Source organism: Eulemur rufifrons, chromosome 29 (assembly GCF_041146395.1).
Source record: "Eulemur rufifrons isolate Redbay chromosome 29, OSU_ERuf_1, whole genome shotgun sequence".
In the NCBI taxonomy this organism is placed as follows: domain Eukaryota; kingdom Metazoa; phylum Chordata; class Mammalia; order Primates; family Lemuridae; genus Eulemur; species Eulemur rufifrons.
This window is the reverse complement of record NC_091011.1, coordinates 9,082,515-9,107,049: the sequence shown is the minus strand read 5'-3', so window position 1 is coordinate 9,107,049 and position 24,535 is coordinate 9,082,515. Positions and strand designations below refer to the sequence as shown.

Below are 24,535 nucleotides of genomic sequence, written 5' to 3'. Positions count from 1 at the left end.
TGTTGAAACAGTGAGAACAGTTTTTTCTTCCCAGAGAGGGTTTGCGAAGCGGTTTTTGCACTTGGGATGGACTTGGCAAGGCGGGTCCTCCAGGGCTCAGGAGGCTCCTCAGCAGCCCACAGGGGATGAGCTGCGTAGAAAATGTGCTTTGGTTTGAGTTCCCAGGAAAACAAGTGACTTCCTTCCTGCTAGACTTTAAGGAAAGATGACACTGGGGCGGAGCTACTGAGGCAACCTAGAGGCCACAGGAAACCGGGGTGTGCGGGAGAGAAATGAGAGAGGGGGACGCACCCGCCAGTTGCTGAGGAGTCCTCGTGAAACAACATCTGAGGCCACAGCCACTCACGGCTGCTCAGGGCCAGTTCCATTGTTTTTTTCAAATTATAATAAAATACACATAACATAAAATTTACCACCTTAACCACTTTTAAGAGCACAGTTCAGTGGCATTAAGTACATTCACACTGTTGTACAACCATCATTACCAACCATCTCCAGGGCTTTTCATCCTGCAGAAATGAAACTCTGTCCCCACTGAACGATAATTCCTGATTTCCCTCCCCCAGCTCTTGGGAACCACCACTCTCCTTTCTGTCTCCACCAGTTGGATGATACTAGGGACCTCACATAAGTGGAATCATACAGGCTTTGTCTTTTTGTGACGGGCTTACTCCACCGAACATAGCGTCTCCGAAGTTCGTCCATGTTGTAGCTTGTGTCAGAATTTCCTCCCTTCTTACGGCTGAACATATTCCACCGTACAACTATGCCACATGTTGTTTCATTCATCCATTCACCTGTCCGTGGACACCCAGAAGCTTCCACCTTTTGACTATCACGAGTAATTACATTTCCCTTTTCTTATTCCTTTAGCCAGTTTGAGTTGGGACTGGTTACCTGCGACAGAAAGCGGCCGCAGTGACACCAGATGCTTGTCTCAAAGCTGCTTCCAATCCGGGGGAAGGATGTAGACGGGGTTAAATCAGAAGGCGGCCAGGCTCTGCAGAGCACGTGCAGAGTGGCACCGGAGAGAAGGAAGGAGGCGTCTGAATCCCCGCAGGGAAGCCTCCCTGGTGCCAAGCCAAACGCACGCGTGCAGACACACACACACACACACACACACACGCACGCACACACACACACACACACACACAGGAAGTATGTTCCAAGTAGATGGAGAACCTGTGTGAGAGCCCTGGGCCGGCTGCGATGGTGGCAGTGGCAGCCGTGAGTGCACCCAGATCTACACAGGAACGTGCCGGCTGTTCAAGGCGGCACAGACTACTCACGATGACAGGACACCAGCGGAGTCTGTGTCCATGAAGAGGCTGTGCCTAGCATGCCCAGTTTGGTTCAGAGTCTTCAGTCCCCAGGATAATCCCAGTCCCATAACTGGATGGGTCCACAGGATAGGAAGTCTTGCTACATATGCTGAATTTTGCTGTGGCCCCTCTAAGAAAAGATGACTTTAGCCTGGTGCCAGATCCCTTGACATACGAAACTCTGAGGAGTCTTGATCCAAGATAATACTTTTCTCCTATAATTATTGTACCATGGAGGTTTAAATCACATTCAAACCAAGGACCCACAGGTGCAAACCTCTCCTACAGTTTCAGAAGCCTCCTGCTGTGACTGGGAACTCTTATTCACTGTGCAAGATTTCAGTGGACACGAATCGAAGGAAAGACCTCCTGAGAGCACCCGCACCTCTCCGCACTGCTAGGGGACCTGCACCCATTATGCACCCCCCCACACCCCATAAAGTAACCAGGACCACAGGCAGCTAATGGGAGGGTTCTCGTGTAGTTTCAGAAACCAAAAGACTGCTGCTTTTGAGACAGTATCACTGGTCAAACTCTAAAGGCAGACCTTCCCCAGACAGTGGTCTCTGCCCAGTACTTCTAAATCCCCTGTGAGGAATAACGAACTCCACGCTGGGAATTGCCTCTTAGGTAGGGATTCAGAACCTCAGCTTCGGTTAAACCTCTCTCTCGCGTAACAAAAACATGCACTCCATTGCAGTGCATACCCTTGCTGATGAACTTCCGCTGGACTTTCACAACATGAGCGGAGAATAAAAATGCATTATCTTTTTCCAGAAACAGTAAGCCGCCTTCACAAATTATTAAGATATATTCATAATTACTATTTGCATGGCACTTAACGGGCTTATCTGCCCCTCAGAACAACCTGTAAAGGTGTGCGCCCTCCTCCATCCTCACGCGGGAGGTGTCTGAGGACTCAGCCTTCCCTCACCCGCCCCTGGAGCGGAGCTCACGCACATCTGCCCGCTGGAGTGCGATTTGCACATGATTCGTCATCATTAGCACGACCTCTTTCCTTTTCACTCTACACGGCTCTGCAGGTTGGAATCCTGGTGTTCCACCAACGTGGTATCAGTCAGCTCGGCTGCTGTGACAAATACCACTGACTGGGTGGCTTCACCAATGGAAATGTACCCCTCTCAGTCCTGGAGGCCGGAGTCTGGGATCAAGGGTTGAAATGTCTGGGGTCTCTCATCTCCTCTCTGTGTCCTCACATGGTTACTCCTCTTTGTCCTAGTCTTCTCTTCTTACAAAGATGCCAGTCCTGCTGGACCAGGGCCCACCCTTAGGGACTCACTTTAACTCACTTTAATCAGCCCCGTGAAGGCCCTTTCTCCAAATAGTGTCACATTCTGAGGTTCAGGTAAAGGCTTCGTTCACTGTGAATCTGCAGGGTCAAGAGGGGCTGCAATTCATCCCCTGACATGAGGTGTACGATTTGGGGAGAGGCAGGACAGTGACAAGGCCCTACTTCAGGGTTCCCAGGAGGAAAACTGAGTTAGGACACGAAACATGCTCACAGCAGGGACTGGCCCCAGCAAGCTCTGCAGAGGCCAGTCGCAACGAGTGAGAAGTGAAAACTGGCAGGAGGCATGTGGCTTTTGCAGGGACCACACAGGATTGCTAACGTGTCCCTTCTGACACTTGGGGGACGGCAATTCTGATGAGGCTGTGGCAGAACTCTAGGAGCAGCCGACTATGCCAGAAAGGCTGTGTCTCGCGGCTCGAGCAGGAGGAGGGACGACGGCACGGTGTCGCATGCGTCCTTCTGGGCTCCCGATGCCCCGACCTCCAGCCTGGTGGCTTACGGAGCAAGCTGGTGAGGCTCTGAGCGGTGCACTGTGGCCTTCCCAACCCCTGCTGCTTCTGTTTCTGTGTTTTTCCGCTAAGGTTTCTAACTCTTCATCTTTCGAAGCCATGCCACTCACTTTGACAGACGCAAGGGTCTTCATTTCAACCCCTTCATTTTTGGTGGTGCCGTTCTCCTCTGGGCTGGCTCCATGTTCTTCAGGAGCGGCTGCATGGGCGCGCCCAGCTCCACGGTCACACGGCACGCCACTGGCTCCAGGCTCTAACAGTGCTGCCAAGCTCAGCCCCGTTCGTTGGAGCCCAAACCTGATGACCACGGAGGCCACCAGCACTGCTGGAACACGAGCAGCACACGTAGGAATCTGGCTGGGCTTCCCGCGAAGATCTGAATGTATTAAAGTCGCTCCAAACATAACAGCTGACGTTCCAATTAATACGGTAACTGACAGCCGTCTCCAGTTGCCGCCGCAGCAGCCCTCCCGGGGGCATCCTGGGCAGAAGCCGGCAATGCTTGGAGCTCTCATCAGTCCCTCTGCCCAGCATCCTCCTGTCCCACTGGAACTAAATTCAGGAAATGATCATTTTGCTTTGAGGGGAAGGAGGGAACAGTTAAGGGGGCAGAAACATCTTCCCCTCAAACAGACCAAACTGACCTGATCTTACTCGGTATGTTTTCTTTCCAAAAAGACCAGCCAGTTAGAATCCACAGCAGAATATAAAACACCTCCTTGTCCAAACACCCCACCTCTTTCTAACTAGTGGCTCGGGGTGGGAGACCCACTGCTGAAGCTTCCTCCTGTCCATCGTCCCCAGTGTGTCAGTGACGACGAACACTCACCAAGTGCCTCTCGACCCTCCAGGTCTCCTGGAAGGAGCAGTCCCATTGCTGGTCTACGGAGGAGGAGATGACGGCCTAAAGAAGTGCAGGGCACCAAACACACAGCCCTCAGAGCTGGCCCCCTGGCCCCAGGACCAGGGTCTTGGTCCAGTACACAGCCTCGACCTACAGAAGGGAGCAGGATGCAACAGCAAGAACACAAACACACTGGGAAAGTGTGTGAGATTGAGACAGAATGGGCAAAAACAGCAAGGTGAAAAGTGCATACATACACACTCAGCAGGAACAGTACATTGAAGGAGGAAGAAGAAAAAGAGGAGGAGGAGAAAAGGGTTTGTGAAAGTCTGAGTGTGACAAACATAAGACTGAGGGAGTGGCTACATTTGCTGAGTTGGTGATAATATTTCCCATGAGTCGAGTGTCCAGGCTGGAAGGACTGGAGCGCCCACATAACCAAGAAAGCCCCACCTGGGGCTTGAGCCCCCCCCTGCAGCCCCAAGAGCGGCTCCCCGACCCCCATATAGAGGCTCAGTGGCCGCAAACCCTGCCCTTCCCAGCACACAGCAGGTAATGTGCTCCACTGGGACTGCAGGGATGCCTCAGGGGTGAGGCTGTGTCTCATTACTGTCACTTCACCAGAGCCAGCCTGGGAATGGGCCAGCAGGGAAGGGTCACCTGCTGAGGGCTCAGCACCTGATGGGCACCCTGTCCCCAGCCCACCCATAGCTCTGCACATTCCAGGCTGGCCCTGCAGCAGGCCTAGGGCTGGCAGTACTGCTGCTCCAGGCCTTGTCACCCCAATCCTGTGTCTCCTGTTGTCACCAAGTCACATTTCTGAAATCTGTGCGTATCTTTTCACTTGTGGTGCATCATGTTTTACCTGGCACTGTTTCCCCTCTCTTAGTAGTACATAAAATGACAATTTTTCTGACAATCAACGCATCTTCGATTGGTCAAAAAAGGCCCAAACCAAAGGAGGCCAAAGAACTGGCACAACATTTTCCAAGTACTGAAAGGAAAGAACTGTCAACCGTGAATTCTTATATCCAACAAAAATATCCTCCAAGAATGAAAGAAAAATAAAGACATTTAGAAATGAAGGAAAACTAAGAGAATTTGAGGTTTGCAAACCTACCCTTCAGGAATGGCCAAAGGAAATTTTCTAAACATTAAGAAAATCCTAAGGTTTAGAACATCCAAAAGGAAAGTAGAACACTGGAATGGTCAAAGTAGGGTAAGTGAAGTAGCCCACCCTTCTTCTCCTGAGTTTCTTACATCACTTTGACGGCTGAAGCACAAGGTAGATCATCACCACATGTGGTACTCAATGTAAACAGACAAAATAATTAAAACAATTATATTTTAAAAGTGGAGAGGGGAAAAGGACCTAAATTGAAGAAAGGTTTGTACACTTTGCTCCCAGGGATAAAACCGTGATGCCAGCAGACTGACAAGTCATATACGCACGTTGTAATATCTACAACAGCCACTAAGAAAACTGCATGAAGGGATATACTCAAAAGCGCTATCAATAAATCAAGATGGAATCCCCCCCACATCTAATAAATCCACAGGGATTTATTAAAGAAAGAAAGAGAAACAGAGGGGCAGAAAATGGCGGGGGTGGGGGGACAGAAAAAGCATGCACCCAGACTTTCTACTAAGAACTGTAGTAGACGTTCAAGTCCTTGATCCATCTGGAACTGCTGTTTGCACGTGGCATTAAGGGGGTCGACTCTACCTGTTCCACATAGGAAGCCTCCTCGGCTCTATTTCTGGGGTGGCCCCTCTTTCCTCTGCTGACCTGGCCATGACCTGGACCTTTTTATCTGGCACCAAAGCTCCAATCACGTGCCGGTCTGCTCTGCACCTTGTCTATTTGTTGGTCTATTTCTACATCCTTGTGCCAACCCAAACTTGCTGAATGCTCCAGCTTCATGGTAAGCCCTCATATCTGGTAGCTGTGTGCTGGTTACTCAAGATTTTTACTTTATTGTATAAATTTTGAATCAATTTATCAAGTTCCACGAAAGAAAAAATCTGTTGGCATTTTGACTGGAAATGAATTAAATACATAGGTGAAATCTGGAAGAATCAACATATTTATGACATTTTCTTCCTATCCACAAACATGGCACCTCTCTCCACTTATTTATCTTTTAACCTGTCTCTTAATAAACTTTGAAAATTTTCCCTATTGAGAAAAAATGTCATTTTAAACAATCTGTGAGTGACTTTACTACACAAATTTCTTTTCAATTGCCACCATGATATTCCCACATCATTTCCTCCAACCTAAGTGTAGCATGAGCTACAAAGGCAACTGAGACCTTGTGAGGGACAGAAAGTCTACCAGGCTGCAGAACTGACGGGACCAAGGGGGAAATCAGCCTTGGAGGCGTCTACCTGGAAGCAGGTGGACCCTGTGACTTTGGTCTACTCCTACCAAGAGAGTCCCAACGAGCCGGTCCTAAGACCCACATCTTCCAGAACCAAACCTTATCTTTGGACTCTTCTTTCTTACCTCCTCAGTGCTCTAAAGGAGTTCCACAGCATTCCAGAAGCTTTTCTATCTCTACTCAGTCACCCAAGGAAGCCAGCTGTCCCACTGGTGACCCTGGTCCTCCAGCCAGCTGAGCCCTCATTCCTCTCTCTCTGAGCCTGAGTTTGTAGAATCCTATTCAATTTTTGTTTACCTAGTTGAGAGGTACCCACCCACCTTTTCCACCTAGCCTTCTGCCTGCTCAACTGAGGCTAATCAAAACTCAGAAGCCCTGGGCGGGTGCAGTAGCTCAGACCTGTACTTGCGCGGTACTTTGGGAGGCTGAAGCAGGAGAATCGATTGAGGCCAGGGGTTTGAGACCAAGCTGGGCTAGGTCATGAGACCCCGTCTCCACGAAAACTTGAAAAAATTAGCTGGGCGTCATGGCACATGCTTTTAGCAGCTACTCGGGAGGTGGAGGCAGGAGGATGACTTGAGCCCAGGAGTTCAAGATTATAGTGAGCTATGATGGCGCTACTGCACCCCAGCATGAGTGATAGAGTGAGACCCTGTCTCTACAAAAAATTGAAAAAAACAGATGTCCAACAGAGAACAGTGCTCAAGGAATGCCACAAGCCACCCTGCTATCTAGTGGTAGAACTGGAAGGTGGCATTCCAACGATTTCTTAGTCCTGTGTTCTTAAGTTACATCTTTATCTTATATCCTGGCAAAATCACAGTGGGCAGTGGGACAGAGTAAGGAGACAGTGTGCTGCGTGACAGGGACCTTCTGCTCTCTTCGCTCTTGCTGCAAAGGGATTGCATCATCTCAAAATCACAAGTCCTTCCTAGAGGGCGGGCGGGTGGAGCAAAGGTGGTCTCAGGTGGGCCAGAGGCGAGGGAGTGGACGTGGGGTTCTCAACAGACCACAGGACTGGGAGCTACCCCAGACCTGCGTCTGACACCGTGAGACCGGCTTCCACGTACCACACCAGCAGCCCTCCTGTCCTGATCCCATCTCGGCCGGGCAGCTTCACAACCTTGGATGTTATTGTTTTCTAAAACACAGGAAGGTGGAAGCCGAAGCATGGAGAGGAGAGGTGTAGTGGGCTGCAGGGAGGACTGCTGCTGACTCGCAGTCCTTGCCGTGCAAACTGCTCACCTAGAACCGCAGGGATCAGTCCCAGACTCCACCCCGTCTGTCACTGTGCTCGCAGAGCAATGCTCCGTAGCTTCAGGCACGGATCTGAATGTTAACAGCTTTTAATCACACATTTTCCAGAACTGTTGTAAAATCCTGGTTATATTGCATGTATGGACCTTCCTTATAAAGAAAACAATAATAGCAATGAGAATAACAGCTGCTCTTTGCTGAGTGCCTACCGCACACCAGGCACCTTGCTGAGCCACACACAGTCGACACCTGATTAATTCCCATAAAAACATTTTCATGGGCAAATTATTGCTCCTCTCTTATGGACTGGGAAACAGATTCTGAAAGAGGAGGTTAAGAAACTTGTTCAGAGGGAGCCAGCTCCTCTCTTGGACTCACAGACTATATCCCTGCCGTGAGACATCCCTGCCTCCCATCAGCAAGGTCTCACGTTCAGCAGCCTGAATTTAATAAAATCACTTCTCCTCTACTGAAACTACCTCTTTTCCCCCAAATACAATATAATACTCACTTTGGAGAGGGCAAGGAACTGTGTGCACAGGTCTGCCCTGAGTGTCGGGAAGACAGGGGTGCTTTGTAAGCAACTCAGAGCCACTAACTACGGCTCCCGCACAGAGCCTAGGAAGCCCCAGCAGAAGAGGCTCCCAGGACACCCACCAGCCACCAGTGCTACAGGCTGAGGGAGGGAGAAGATAACCTCTCACTAGACATACATGGACCAAGATTCTTTTACTCTCACCTTGAGAATTAGAGAAATATTTCCATCCTAACCAGACAATTTCTAATATATCAACATACATATGGAAATCATGAAAAATTACTATTGTACGTTAGCTACGTTAAATGGACGAGAAACCTTCAAAAAGACACTATCTTCCATTCAACTGCAGAAAAATCTCTCCATCCTGGAATGGCCAGCACACAAGACATTTAGCCTGGGAAGGTGGAGGAGGTGGACTCTGATCTGCTCGGGCCTGTCTTAGGGCCACTGCAGCACGTTTGCCACAGTGAAGTTCTGGGTTTTCTTCTCTCTCCCTTGTAATCCTCCCCATCCTTCCAGCTGAGGCACACACAGGGCGCTGTGGCAGCCACAGGGAGGATGGAGCGGATGCCCCAGGAGGCCACACCAGCCCCGGGCGTGGGCCCTGCCCTTACCATCTCCAGAGCCCGGCTGACTCCCCCAGGGTCCCACACGTGTGGGGGAGGCAGCTGCAGCCTCAGCCCCAGTTTGGAGATTTTGGAGGGAAGGAACAGTGAAGAAACAGACACGTCTCGGCCCAGAAGCTCTGTTAACATAATCTGAGCAGGTTATTTCAGTGAGCACATGTTTTGTTTCAAAGTCACAGACTTGTTTAGAAAAATTCTCTTTGACTGCTGCAACCAGAGAAGAGACAACAGTACATTTCAGTTTAAAACCCGACGTCAGCTCCTAACACTTGCTTTCAGCATTTAGCAGGAATAACTGCTTCCCTTAGGAAGCTGCGCTCGCTCTGGGCTCAGATGTGCAGCCTTCTGGGCCTCTGAAGGTGCCCAGGGCAGCCCACGATTCCTCCAGGGCGCTCGGGGGTGAATGGTGACAGCCCTGGAATGAAGCAGGCTCACTTTATCAGTTTCAGCAAAAAAAGACTGTGCTGGGAAGTAGTCTCGCTCCAGAAAAGCTGCACATCTGTAAACCAGGCTTTTGTTGGCCCCAAATGAATCTCAGCAAAGACAAACCATGACTTTCTTCTGGAAGAAGCTCTCCAGGCTCAGGGGCTGGGGTGTTTTGTCCCAAAGCCTTGGGGACTTGAGGACTGTCACCAAGTGACAAGGGGCCTCTGGGTACAGTCAGTCCTCCTCCCAAGTCCCTTCCAGACTTCCTGGCCCCTTGGCCTCTGCATCCCACCTCATCTTCTCCCCACCCCCAGCCCGTCCCCTCCCCCACCGTCCAGAAGATCAGGTTTCAGCACGGGCAACTGGACGTGGCCAGAGGCAGCAGGAGCACAGAAGACACCGGAGCGCTGGGGCTGAGCAGGAAGAAGCAACAATTCTCAATGTCCAGCTTACCTGGGCACCCGGGGCCCTGGTCAGTCCATGGAAGGGCCTGGAAGGACGGGGGCCGGATGGAAGGCACTCCAAGGGCTTTGCGCCCAGCAGCCTTATGTGGTGAGCAGCGTCCTGAGTCCCAGTCCCAGCTGTGGCGTCCCCCACCCACCCCGGCAGGGCTCTGTGTTCCGGCCTGTCCCGAGGGAGCTGGGCGGGAGGCGGGGCAGCCACCTCCAAAGAGGCCCATTCAGAGGGCAGCAGGGAGAGCGTCCGAGGAAAGAATCCCGGGATTGTTGGGCTGCTGCGGGCTGTCACGGGCGGCCTGCCCAGTCAGTGCCTCCAGACGGCCCTGGCCCCGCCTCGCTCGCTGCCGCGGTTTGCTTCCTTTTCATTTCTTTTCCCTCTTTTTCCTTCCCCCACTTTAATCTCTTGCAACCTCCCTGCTGAAACCCATCACAGCCTAGTCTTAGCCCAAGGCACGAGCAGCAGCACCCGCCCACTGTGCCCCAAAATCTGCCCCTCCAAAGTCAGACACCGATTTCCCTGGGACCCCACACTCACAGTGCGGAGAAGCTTCCAGCAACCAGCTGGAGCCAAGAGGAAATGGAAGCCCAAGGGTGTCCCTGGCCAGTGCTCTCCCCCGCACACCCCCTGCCAGAGTCTACATCCCTGTCCCCTTCCCCTGGAGGGGGCCATCTGCCTCTCATCCCGCCCACCCACCGGCCTGGAGGCCCTGCACTGCATCCCCTGCACAAACAGCCCAGGGGACAGTCCCGTGCAAATCCCACCCTGGTACTGCCCGGCTCAAACCCCGCAGCCTTTCGGCCACAGGCGGCTCCAACACCCTGCCCAGACCCCCTCTCAGAGCCGGATCTCCAACACCTCTGCCCGTTCCCCCTGGCTGGTAGCCTCTCGTGCCAACAGGCTGCTGGCCGTCTCCACACACTGTGTCTCGTCTTCCCCTTTGCTCTGCTCACGTGCTTCCCTCTATCTAAAAAGGCCAACCTCCAAGCCAACGAGGGAAGAACTCCTATATACTCCTCAAAGCCCATTTCAAACAACTCCACATTTCTACAGGATTTGGAACACTATCACCCTCAGTCAAGTGAGGTGCTCTGTTCAGTGGCCTGAAACCTGACTGTAACATAATCCACACAGCAAGCACAGGGGCCTGTCATGTGTGTCAGCCTTTGAGACACGGCACGTTACTCAGGGTTGTATCAGCAGGGGCAGCGCAGAATGGGCACTCACCCCCTGGCCTTTCCTGGCTTCTGGGTCTGGCAAAGTCCCTCTTACTCTCAAAGTGAGTACTGACTTTGCTTCCCCCAGAAAGCTCTCCCCGGAAGAGAGGCCCATGCTCCTCCTGGGATGCCTCCTTTCTTGCACATGGCTGGCTCTGCCCCCGGCACTCTGTCCCGCACGTGCACACGCACCAGCTCCAGGAGCAGCCTGCTGATCGGCCTGCGCTGAGCCTGCCCAGCCCCCTGTGCAACCCCGTGGCACGCTCTCAGCCTGGTGAAAGTGAACAGGTAAATGCCCTTCACCAGGAGACAGGGCTTGCCTGGGACCCTGGGGGCCACCTCCCTGAGTTATGGCCAGGAAGATCCCCGGGACCCTCCTCCCACAGGTCTGAGTAGGCACTTCCTCCCCAGTTGTTTGTGTTCGCAGGGCAGCAGCTCCTGCAAAGGACGCTGTCGGAAATGCCTGACCACAGCTGCAGCAGGCTCAGCGGAGGCGGATGGACTGGCCTTTCCCGTGGCCTGTCACTCCCTGAGCAGCGGAAGGTGGCACGGGGTAGCATGACTTGCAGCCAGGCTCCTGAGGGTGGGTCCCCTTCCTTCTGCAGGTGCTGCGGGCTCCATGGGTCTGGGGCACACCCACAGGGAGGGACGGGTGGAGGAGAGGAGGGGGCAGGGTTGGCTGCTTCTGTGCCGGTGTCAGAGCTGTGACCTGGCACTTCTGAGTGGAGCTGTACGGACATTTAAGGACCTTCTGCAGGTCTGTTTATCTTTCCTCCCTCTCTTCTCTCTGCTCAGGTGCAGTGCCGTGGACGCAGGTGATTTGGGGCTTGGGCTCTGGATGGCAGCAAGTCACTGCCGATAAAAAGACACATTTGGAAAAATCCTTCCCTGAAACTGTGGACCCAGGGAGGAAGGACCATGAATCTCCACACTGGGGTCCGCACCAGCCGGGACCACCCAGTGCACCTTAGTGAGATCCTGAGAGCAAGCAGAGGTGCCAATCAGACTCGGGGAGAGAAGAGCTGGGCCCCCGCTGGCGACGCCTGCTTCCCCTCTGCAGTCCGGGTGCTGGTTCCACGCTGGGCCGCCGCAGGGCCCTCCCTCCACACACGCCTGGGGCCCAGGCCCTTCACAGATGTGCTGGGCTCCCTGAGGGGCCGTCTCTCCTTCCACTCCTTAGAAAACAAAACGCACCTTCATCCACCAGCTTCTCTGTGCTAGGAGCTGGGAATGCAGTGAACACTCGCCTGGAACCGTCCTGAGGCTGAGGGGGCAGGCCGGGGTGCAAGTCCCCGCCCGGTCCCACCAATGCAGGTGAGGGCGAGGAAGACAGGGAGGGAAACAGATGGGGGGAGGGGGGCGCAATGGAGTTTCCCTGTAGGAGGAAGACACAGGAAGACTCGGGCACCAGCGCGATGTGAGAGACGTGGCAGGAAAGCAACAGGGACAGGAGCATCAGGGTGCCGAGCTGTCTGTGGAGGGAACGTAGAGGGGGTGCCCTTCGTGAGGCACGGGCTTATCGGCCGCACGCGACTCTTCCTTGGCCAGCCCTCCAGCCGGCCCACCCTCCCTGCCCACCGGCCTCACGGGTCCTGTGGGGGCCATGTTCCATCACCTCCCACGCTCCTGTCGAGCTGCCCACACAACAAAGGGGAACTGTGGACAGTCCTACTCCCAACAATCAGGTGCCCATCGGGAGCTTGGCTGGCCCCAGAGTATCGGAAGAGTTTTATTTTTTTTCTGAATGATGGAATTCTCATTTGCCTGGCTTCTGGTTTTTCTGTAAACTTGCTCACTTGCTCTTTCTCTGTGTGTGTATTTGTAAGTGCATGGCACGTAAGAATTGTTCAAAAAATGATGAATACCTAAATCCAGGCATAACCATGAATGTGTATGTACACAGAACACATTCGTGTGCCATGTAATACGGGCACGATACATATACATACTAAAACGTGACAGGATTTAAACAAATGACAGGGTGGGTCTGGCCAATGCCTCTCTGTAGAAGAGGGACCCTCATCTGGGGGCACCAGGTACCGCTGTTAACACCTCCAAAGGCTCCGACTGGGCCTGGTCCCCCCAGTAACAAACGGCGAGAGGCAGACTGCATGTTCAGTCTTCAGGTTTCTCAGTGACTCGAGACATCCAGCTCTTTCCAAGTTTTACGATCCCAAATCCTCTCAAGTGTGTCAAGAACAATGAGAGCGTTGTGGCTTGGAAGGCCAGCCTGAGGGGGCAGCGGCAGCGGGTGCTCCAGAGAAAACTCCTGGGCATCTGGCACTGGCCAAACCCCACCGTAGGGCAGGCTGCTGTCTACAGGGGCTGGGGCCGAGGCTGGGTGAGGTGGACTTCAAGGGGACAGCCATGGAGGAAAGTGAAAAACATAAGAGGCACTGGGTGAATGCTTCCAATAAAGGACACATCCTCGAAAGTTTTATGTGCTGGGGCTTCCCAAGCGTTTTCTTCCAAGCCATTCCCAGTTACAAGAGGTGCCCTACCCTGGCTGCACTGCCCACGCTGGACACAGGCCACTGAGGAGGGGCCCCAGCCCAAGAGCTGCTCCACGGCCAGGACTGCCCTGTTTCTCCAATCCCAGGGCAGAGTACAATTTTAATAGACAAAGGGGCTCTGGAAATGCTGAAAGGAGGAAGCACATTTTGAATTAAAAAAGTAAATTTCAAGACAAATTTTTGTTGCACTATCATATACATAAGCCGAAATCTACCCTCGTTGTTAAGAGGCCGATCCTCAACACAATACACAGCACACACAGTCTTGTCTGGGTTAAATCTGGAAGGTGATTGAAGAGGTTCTGCAACCTGTGCAAGATCACAGAGATAAGAGTGGCAGGGCCTGAGCCACATCTGTCACCACGCCCCAGGGCCATCCTGCAGGGTTTAGAATCATGATAAAAGTAAAAATCCCGTTGACAGCACTTCAGAATAACTTTTACAAGCTAAGGTTCAAGAGCAGTTGGAGGGGGGAATGGAATGAGCTGACAAATAAATTTAGTAAAACAAAGATTCCTCTAAACCCAAAGCAAGCAAACAAACGCGCATTCAGCACGGTCAAGAAGCTGTCGGGTGGCCCGCGGTGTGGATGAGGTGTCGGTGCAGATGCCAACACCTTCTCTGTTTTGAGCTGCGTCCCCCTCAAGTGAACTCACGTTCTCGTCTCAACAGACTCCGAGAGCACATTCACAGGCCAGTGCTTTCCGCTGACCTCCACGGACCAGCACTGGTGTTGACTTTAAATATATTTAGAAGCAGTCAGCTTTTCCCTTCTCATGTTGTGAGTCTGGGTGCGGGGTGAGGGGCGGCTGCGGTATTTGTGAACCCACACCAGTTATTTGGGTCACCGTGCACCAGGACACATTTGACACAAATTGGAATGCGAAGTGTATGACAGGCACGTATCCAGACACGGACGGTCCTATACACATTTGCATATGCATGTGGACCTAGACAGAAACACATGGAGAAATGCACATAGAAATGCACGTGCCTTTTAAGTTCTAGAAAATTCAAAGTAAACAAGGGCCTCTATAAACGTCACACATGCTCACATTCAGTACATACTTTTGTCCCTGTTATAAACATTCTCATTAAAAGTTCATAAAAATTCAAAAGAAAAGGGAGTTGGATACAGGAAGGAAGGGGGAAGACTGGTAGAAGTGTTTTATAATTTGTCAAATTTTCCAGGGTGACAACTTTTTAAATAGAAATAAAGCATTGCCTCAAAATAATCTGTCTCCCTCCCTCCTCTTCCTTGCTCTCTCGCTGTCTATTCCGGACTCCCTTTTCTTCCTCCCTCTGGCAAACATCACGGCCCTCTGAAACCTGCCAAATCCACGGGGTCCACACAGCACCAAGCAAACCCCTCTGTCCAATCTCTTGAGCCAATGACAAAAACCTCACACGTTCTCCTTGCTTGTCACTCTCGTGCACAGGCGCGGGACGGAAACACCTTCTCTCCCAGGCCTTCACGAAGCCTCCCGTCAATGGCAAGGAGAGTCCGCACGCTGGGAAGCCAGGCCCCTAAAGTGACCACGCCCTGCTCTCTCCAGAACAACTGCACACAAAATAGAAGCTGCAAAATACGTACAGACATTCTCTTGAAGTAAACTAACACGAACTGTTAATCATGTCTACTGACGCCAGAAGTCCCCAGATGCTTTCTAAATACCACTCGTAACACTGTTATGTGATGGCAATTTCTGGAACTACACAGAGGTGGTGGTCTTATGACACTGTGAATGTACTACACGCCACTCAACTGTTTACTAATTTTATGTCGTACAAATTTTTACCTCAACTTAAAAAAAACTTATGGAATAGTTTGGAAGCTGAGATAGCTTAGAAGCATGAGACTATTTTAATGAAACATTTCTCATGACTTTTTTCCCCATTCTTTTTTAAATATCAAGGAGGTTTAAGTATCTGATAAGAAACAACAGAATAATTTACATCTTACATTTCATAATTTTCTCTATTTTGCCCGTACGGGGATTGAGATGAAATGACCCCTTTTATTCAAATTTTTACAGATGTTTTCATCTGTAAGAAAAGCGTCTCCTCTTGAGGCTCCCAGCTGGCATTTCTGAGACACCTGGGGACACTCTCCCCCAACGTCCTGGGGTGTGACGTGGCTGTGCGGGTGAGGCAGTCAACGGACAGACTGTCGTGACGTCAGCCCTTCCAGGCTCGTGCTGGAGGGTCCCAGATGGGTAAGGCCTGGCTGGTCCTGTCCTCACGAAGCCGGAGGTACCACATCAGACACGGAGGGGACGCTCAGGGACCCTCAATACGGGTCCGACTCCCCACCCCGGCTGTCCTCCCAGTGTCCCCAGTTGCTCTGCCACCCTGTACCTGTCCCCAGTCCTTCATGTTACCCGGACCTCTGTCAAATTCCAACACACCCTTGAGGGAACTAAACAGTATTTGAATTCATATTTAGATATTAATTATGTGAACAAATATTTAAAATATCCATCCCTTTCCTGGAGCAGGTGCTGTGATTTAAAAGGTGAGCGTGATGGGCACAAGTACACTCACCAAGGGCCTGGCGCCCGGAACCTTCTCTGCCCCAACTCACGCTCCATGCTACCGCCTCGAGTTACGACCGACACTCGTCTTCCCCAACCTACAGCATCGCCCTTCCTCTTGCTGCTTTGTTCTACGAACGGTCCCGGCATCCACTATTTGCTGAACGCCGACGGGGTGTGGGCCAGGTCCCCGAGCTCCACGTTCTGGTTCAATCTTCACAGGATCCGCGAGTGGCAGGAATGACGACTGCTGTGCAGGACGTGAGACCAGGGCTCCGAGAGGACCCGAGACCCATCTGAGCTCACCCGCTAGGAAGCGTCAGAGCCGAGGGGCATGTGCGTCTGGCATCACCCAGAGAGGGACGCATGTCGGGAGAGAAACAGCTGCCACCACTGTGCCACGTGCACCCAGGCCTCCCTGCCTGCTGAGCAGCGCTTCAGACAGCGGTTTCCAACAGCAGGACGTCACTGACAGAGCCTGCTTGAGCCTGGCAGCGGGACCAGAATCCAGATGCCAGACGCTGGAAATGTTTCAAAACATGTGAATGTCGAAAGTGCAGAAAGATCTGTTTGGTCCGTTTAGGCTCTGTCCTTCATGACTCGTTAGGTAACACCGAACAGCGAGAAGGCAGTACGTTACCACTCTAGGGGGACAGAGAAGCTTGGGGCCAGGGGAGGGGTTGATTCATAGCATTTGCTAAACCCTGTGGCGTAAACTTTCCCACCCTGGCAGATCCCAAGCTACGGACTCCTGTCAACTGGCTCACGAACCTCCCGACACCTCGGCAGCCGCTCTTGGGCCCTGGCAGCAGCGGCAGGTCCTGGGCGTTCATCCCTCTTGACTCTTGTTCTTCACGTTGTTCACAAAAGGCTCCTTTAATTCACCATCTATTAATAAATCTGGAGGATGCTTTGGTTTGCTTTCTGTATGCTCTGTTTATTGTTTGTTGCAGAGTTGCTTGTCCCTGGGAAGGGTGGGAACAGGATGCCCGTGCAGAGGCAGGGCCCGCAGGCTCCAGGACACTCATGGCTAGACCAAGTCCCCACGGGACCTGGCTGATGCCCACAGAGGAACACGTGAGGCCTGACGGAAGCAACGCTGCACTCACAGTCACCCGACGGGCCTGTCCTACAGCAAGGACTCTCCCTGACCAAACTTTAGCCGTGCTCCCCTGAGCCTCTGCTCCACCAGGGCCTCGACCTCGGCCATCCACATCTGTCCCTGGCAACCTGGGTTCCAGCCAGAATCCTGCTTAGCCATCCCCCACGCTTGACGTCTGATGGAGCTCCTCATCCCTCACCCGTCATGTCTAAGCCCTGGTCCCACCTTTAGTGGGAATCTCGCTGCTCCCATTTAGCAAAGATGCCCCTGTCATTAATGTCTCCTCTGCATTTTCCATCAACCCCGACCCTCTCACTCGCTGTTTGGCTATAAATCCCCAGCTGTCATTGCTGTATTTTAAAGTTTTATGTTTTACACTTAAGTCCATCATCCACTTTAAGTTAATTTTTCTATAAGGTGTAAGACTGTGGTCACTGTTCATTTTTTCACCTGTGGGTGCTCAACTGCCCAGCACCATTTGTTGAAAGGCCGTCTTTCCTCTAGTGACTTGCTCTTGTCCCTCTGTCAAAACACCAGTTGGGCATATGTGTGTGGGTCTGTTTCTGGGTTCTCTACTCCGTTCCACTGACCTGTGTGTCCGTCCTTCCTCCACCACCACAAGGTCCTGATGGCTGTAGCCACCTACTAAGTCTTGAAATTAAGTAAATTCATTCCTCCAACTTTATTCTTCTTCAGAATTGCTTTGGCTATTCTAGTTCCTTTGCCTTTCTAAACTTTATAATTATCTTGTCTATACCCACAAAAAAATCTTGCTGGGATTTTCCTAGGAATTGTAAAAATGTCTATCAATTTGGGAACTGACATCTTTACGAGGTTGAGTTTTCCACCCCATGAACAGAGTGGTTTTTAGTCCAAATCCAATAACAACATTCCAGTTAGGTCCAGTGCAGACAACTCCATTAGGACGAGGGGGTTGCATGGGGTGCAAGGGATGCCCCTCTTTTTGCTTCTATCAAATGATAAATATACAGAAGAACACATGCAAGGTTGTATGTGTGAGTCTGTCATACTAATGCACACTGGAACACACATCTCATATAACACTCACATAACACACAATCGGAAATGCAGCAACACTGTGCACATTTTTTCTTACTTTAAATTTCAGTCCCTCCTGCAGAAAAGTATGGGCAGTTTAATTGCTATTCGCTGTGTATGAAGAGAGGCATTTACAGTCCCGAAACCACAAAGGAAACTTTAAGAGAAAGACGGCCCTACTATTCCATGACTCACAAACGTGGTTTGCTCTGGAGAAAGAGGGAAGATGAAACTCGCTGTCATTATCACCACTGCTGGGTACGGGGCGCCACCACCCAGTGGATTCACAGTCACATCCCTCCATCTTCCCCAGCAAGATCTGTCCTCACCCCAGGCTTTTGAGATGTCACACGAATGGAAATATTTCTGCCTAAGAGGACACTTTTGTAAACACGGCGACCACACGACGCAGTACCGAGCTGCCTCGCTCCTGTGACACACGGGTGGATTTCTTACCGCGTCCTCCTTTGCGCAGGCTGGCCGGGCTGCCCACCTGGGGCTCGGGTGGGCTGAACGGAGGATAACGCGGGGGTGTTTTCACTGGAAAAGAAAGCAGAGCGAGGGGTTGTTGTCACTCTCCTCCTTGCGGCATCGAGCTGCGCACAGAGGGTTTTACTGCCTTCTTACCATACGGTGTTTCTGGAGACACAGGAAATGCCGGTGTGGGACACATGGACTCCTTGCTATTTAGAATCCTGCCATCGATCATATTGAGGTCGGGGGGATACGCAGCCGTCATCGTCTGAAATCAGCACAGGAGGAGAATATAAGAACAGAGTCAAGGGAAGGCCCCTCCCCAATAGCTGTGCCCCGAGCATGGCCCCTGGAGCCCAGCCCTCCTCTGAGTGGGACGAGGAGGTCTGGATCCACAGCACAAACCAGCCCGCCTCTCCCAGACACAGAAGACTGGAAAACGCTTTCGGGTTCAACAGAAAAGGAAGAGGGAAGTATCTTATGGGCTGTCCTTTTAATATAATACTATACAGCTAATAAATGAAGTTGGCAGAGTTTGCAATAGCAGGAGAAATGAGCATCACAGCATAAAAATACACAGTAAATTGAACACACAGCACAGAAAAAGGGCTGGGTGGACACATTCCAAACACTAGCACTGGTTTTGTTCATGAGTCAAGACTGTGAACAACTTTCTTTTCTCATCTATTCTGTAAGTTCCAACTTTTCCAACTTGAGAAGAAACGATAACTGAACTTAAAAGGGTTAATCGCTTTGGGCACACTGACCTACCTTACTTTGATTCTGATTAGAAGCCTTAACTACGTCTCTGGGAAGAGCAAGGAGAAGCTCTTGTCCGTGGCCAGTGCTGCTGGGCCACCTCCTGTGAAGGTCCTGGAGGATCTGAGCCCTTGTGATGACCTTGAAGGACATCTGTGTTTGCTGCTGGCTGCTGCTGTCCAGTTGCACAGCCCCACTAAGACTAGGCCAGTAGGAGCCCACCTTGAACCCTCACAGCCCAGCTGCATACTGTGCACTTCATGCCGGTTCTACAGACCAGAACACAGGCTCTCCCCCAACCACACCACCTGCCTGCCGCGGAGGAACCATGTTTGTGAGACAAGGAGGAGAGGTGGGTGCTGAGGGTCACGGGCTGTATTCAGGGACCAGGCCCAGCGATCACCCATTTGCCCTGAGCTCCAGAAGGACAGCGAGTGGGAATGAGATTGGGATGGGGCCACAGCATGTACCTCTTTGACATCTGCTGGGGAGGGGAAAGGGGCCAGGTTCGGGGCTTGGTCCACAGCGGCCTTTCCCCACCCACATTTGGAGAAGGACAGCTGCCCGCCAGCGTCGTTGTCATACTGTCCGAGGCTCAGCTTCCTGAGTCTTCCACCCAGTGGCTCATTAGCCAAGGAGCCTGTTGGGAGAGAGACAGCAGAGTGAGGTGACCCTGAAAGAAATCCGGAATGTTGGACTTGTCAAAGGCATGCCATATCTCACACGGGTCCACGTTGCTCCACGCAGAGCGGCAGCTGCTGCAGAGAGACTCGAAGCCTGAGGCCTTCTCGGACTCCCAGGGTGAGCGAGCAGCCGCCCCGGAAGCCGGCAGCGCCTGCAGGCCCGTGTGCTCCCTTCAGAACAGGCTTCTGGGGGACGGCACGAGCATCAGGACTCGCCCGATGCTGGGAAGAGGGCAGAGCTGGGTCGGGCCGACGGTGACCGTGCTTACAGGGAGCCCCACGGCGTGTGTGTCAGCCCCCAGTGCCCTGCTCAGGACCCAGCACTCCGACGGCCACACACTTGTGGTGACTCCAGGCAGATTGTGGCCCTACTATGATAGTTTGAACCTTAGCAAGGAGAAATTGTAGAGGGAAAAAAAGATTCTATTTCAAGCATCAATAATAAACATTTGTCATCACAAACTGTCCCTGCCAGATATGCCAAAGGCTTATTCCTGAAACACGGTCCCAGGGTTCCCTCGTGCAACTAAATCTGCTTCTCGTTATGTTCGAGGTAAATGGGGGTCAGGGACTGGAACCTGTAGTTTTTTTAAATCTCTTGCAAATTATTCCCTGCTTCCCCTCTTCCTTTCCTTTCTTTTCTTTCTTTTTCATTAGAGATAAGGTCTCACTCTGTCATGCAGGGTGGAGCACAGTGGTACAATCATAGCTCACAGCAACCTCAAACTCCTGGGCTCCAGTGATCCTCCCGCCTCAGCCTCCCGAGTCACTGGCACTACAGGCATGCTCCACGATGACCAGCTAATTTTTTCAAATTTTTTGTAGAGACGGTGGCTTACTATGTTGCCCAGGCTGGTATCGAACTCCTGGTCTCAAGCAATCCTCCTGCCTCAGCCTCCCAAAGTGCCAGGATTATAGACGTGAGCCATGCTCCTGGCCCCAAGTGATTCTTATGATTGGGCATTTAGGAAAAACCTGCTGCAGGCTATTAAAAAAAGAATGTTTTTACTGATGATGTCGTCTGAAAATTAGACTCCACAGTGACGTTCCCTACAGTTTAAACAACAAATACCCAATCCCTATAAGCATGAGGTTCACAGTGATGTTTCCTTGAAAGGCAGGGTTTGAACTACCAATGTGTGTGGCAGACACAGGGCTCCGTTTTGAACAGCTTTGTTCCGGTTCGGTCGATGCCCTCTCCCAAGGGAACTATATCGTGATAGCCACATTCGCTGTGGTGCTGAGCCACTGCCCACCTCCCTGTCTCTCCTCCCACATCCAGACTCTTACGAAGCTCAGGAGAATGCAGCAGTTGTCGTGACAAAGGGAAGGTACCAGAGACAGGGACAGGGCATCAACCTGCCTGTCTGCCTGAGAGGGGGAATGCGAGTCTCTTGAGGGCCCTTGTGTCCAACCATAGCACAGACTCCACTGACCGACCCTCCCAGCTTCCAGGCACCACCTGGAGGGAGTTGGCTCCTGGGCTGCAGCCAGACCGGGCACCTCCCTCCCTGTCCCACGGGATGCCTGCTCTGCCACACAGCCGTGACTGGGCGTGCGAGATCCAAACCCAGGTCCCTGCAAGCTTCGTTCCACCTCCTACTGCCCTCCTGCCGCTGTTCCCAGCAGCCCCCTCCACAGCGCCAGGGACGCGGAGCAGGAGCATGTCAGGACTCGGGATGCCGGATCTGCTGTGCTTCCCTCACCAGCCGTGGGACATCCTCCACCCATTTCTTTATGGGTAGACAAAGAGCAATGCCTGGTTTCTTTTCCCCCCCAAACAGCGATGAGGATGAAATAAAGTGAAATGGTGTGTCTGGGAGTCCTACACCTTGTGGTCCCTTGTCCTCATGCTCATCGCCCTCCAGGGACAGGGCAGGGAGGAGACCATGCTCACTGCAGCAAGAGCCATGGGTCTGCCCCTGACATGCACTTGCAGGCACTCTAGGAACGAGTGTAGAGAGGTCAGAGCAGGAGGCGTGAGGTCGCAAAGGCAGGCTGGCCGTGCACCACCCGGTACCCCGCTAAGACGTGGGATGTTGTCCTCAAAGCGGTCCAGGTGGCAGGCGACAGCCACGGGTGTTACTGATGGAAAGGAAGTGCTGTGTCCACGAGCAAGTGACTGAGAGCCTGACCCCTCCCTGGAAAAGGCAGCCACACTGCCAGCATCGGGAAAATAATTCCAGCCCAGACCTCTCTGCAGCCTGTGCTGGGGGCTCTGCTGCCCTTTGCTGACACCTACAGTCCACTCCCAGCCTAGAAACTCAGAGGTCACTTCTGGAGATGTGATTTGGGAAGAAGAAGGAATATTACTTCCTTCTTCTATTCAATATGCAAGATAATGTGTGGTGTTTGTCAAAAATGACACATTGATATCATGACAACACATGATGTTGCATGTGCTTTGTTGCATGATGTACACAGAGAAGATGGATATGCTAATTACCCTGATTTGAGCATTACACATCGTATACATGTATGGAAATACCATACTGTACCCCATAAACACGTACAATTATTATGTGTCAATTAAAAATAATAACAAAGAAAAGTGTGGAAACTGTGTCAGGTGTTCCCTTTGACCTGGGGAAGGCAACCTGGAAGCAAACATTAATGTGCCCTGACCTCAGCCCACGTGGGCCATAGGTGGGCAGCTGAAACCAACCTGCTTCAGAAACTGAGGCCCCCTCAGTGTTAGTTTAAAACCAGCAGGGCCCTGCAGGTGCAGCTGGAAGGCCCTTCTATGTAAAGTATGTCTAGATGGGCACAGGACCCAAAAAGGAATTTACAGAACTGAAGCACGAGTCTCAGGGCAGAGCGAGAGGCGTAGACACCTCCTAAACTTGAACACTTTGGTTTCAGGGCAGCTAGGGAATAGGGTCTGTGCATCAGCTGCTGCGGAGCTGGCAGCCGGCTGCACCCCGGGCTCCTCCCACCGGAGGGGGCTCTGGGACACACGTTCCGTGAGCTGGCCCCAGAAATGTCCCTGCTGAACACACGGATTCGCAATTGTTTCTCGATTTCCTCTCTCTCTTACTCACAGATTACAATAAAAAATGGGGTTTTCTTTATTCAAATATATCTCCTGGAAAATGTTCTTACTATCAAACGCCACCCCCAGTGCCTGCGCTAAAATCTGTGTGTGCTGCACCTGGTGAGGCGGAGCTGTGTGTCTCCCTCTGGATGGGTCCGTACTTCCCAACGTCCTGCCACCGACACGGTCAGGAAGGCTGTTCCCACACCTGAGGGAACACAGCAACGGCACCCACCAAGGTCATGGCCTCAGAGGGGTCCACAAAAGCAGAAAGAATGGGGAGCCAAGGAACCTGCAAAAATGCCACCCACAGCCCAGCTCCCAGGACGTGTCTGCACAGAAAGCGTCACTTCAGCCCAGCAGCGTCCTGCTTTACATCCACAAAGGAAAAAAGACACAGGCCCACAAGGTCATCAAGGCACAGGCCTCTCTGGGGCGACAGAGATCCTGCCTTCCTCTTAGACTGTAGACCTTGTAAATGTGAAGTCTGAAACGCCAGCAAAACAAGGCAAAATAAAACAGGCTTAAAGACCCAGCACAAGACCATGATGTACCAGGACGCACCTACATCTGCCCAGGACGTAGTTACAGAAGAAAGAAAAGCAGAACGGAGACCAACTTTTACCCAGCAGCAGTGACAGTCCCTGCCTGGGCGCTGCTCTCCTAGAGAAAAGCCTGTCGTCGCTCAATTAGGGCGGCCCAGCACGCCACTCTGCAGACGAGGAAAATGGGGGTCTCACGTGCAGGAACTCACCCCACGCCACACAGCAAGTCAGCAGAGAGCAAGGATTTGTCACCACATGCATCTGACTTTAAAACCCACAACTGGAAACCGTACTCCTTGGATTCACTCTCCCTCACCCACCACTGCCTTCCCTCCTCTTCCCTCCGTTCCCACCAGGGCCCTGGGAGGCATTGCCCCAGCCTTGTGGCTGTTGGTGCATAATAATTAGCAGATGACAAAGGAACCACTGGTATCAGGAAGGCCACCCATGCCCCAAGCAAGGGGACTCTTCCTGCTGGGCACAACCGGATGGGGCAGCCAACAAAGGCATTTCGAGTTCTTCTGTCTCTCATGCGAATTTGAGATGTAACAATGTATTCCTGCAGTCTTAGGAAATCCGCCTAAAACACCCGGTCTGCTCAGAACCTGGAGGGGCGCATTTCCAGAGGGTCTGAGCACAGAGCAGTCTAGAGGAAGGAAGGGTGGTATTTTCATGTCCTTCCTGTCTGAGAAGCACTGCCGGGGTGGTCAGACAAGAAGTCAGAGGGAGACTTGTCACAGTGTGGCTGACCCACAGCCTGGGCCGGGGGAGCTGCCCTGAGGTGCTTGCTCAGAGGCCAGCCCGGGACCACCGCCAGGGGTGGATGCTGCCTCCCTGCACCCGGGAGACGAGTCCCCAGAGCCGTCTTGGGGATGGAACAAGGAGACACATCAAAGGCTGGCTTGGAGGATTTAACTGACAATGCAGCAAAAGCTAGT

At 52.2% G+C, this 24,535-nt stretch overlaps 1 protein-coding gene across 6 annotated transcripts in view; it reads right to left on the bottom strand.

The window, feature by feature from the left end:
- TNS3 (tensin 3) overlaps window positions 1-24,535 on the bottom strand; it is a 262,359-nt gene that overhangs the window by 35,519 nt on the left and 202,305 nt on the right. For all 6 annotated transcript variants that reach the window (XM_069461530.1, XM_069461526.1, XM_069461529.1 and 3 more), the window contains 3 exons: window positions 19,806-19,975; window positions 18,730-18,844; window positions 18,559-18,642 (listed from right to left, as the gene is read on the bottom strand). In XM_069461530.1, the coding sequence (XP_069317631.1) occupies window positions 18,559-18,642; window positions 18,730-18,844; window positions 19,806-19,975 (369 nt within the window). The remainder of the gene's footprint in view (window positions 1-18,558; window positions 18,643-18,729; window positions 18,845-19,805; window positions 19,976-24,535) is intronic.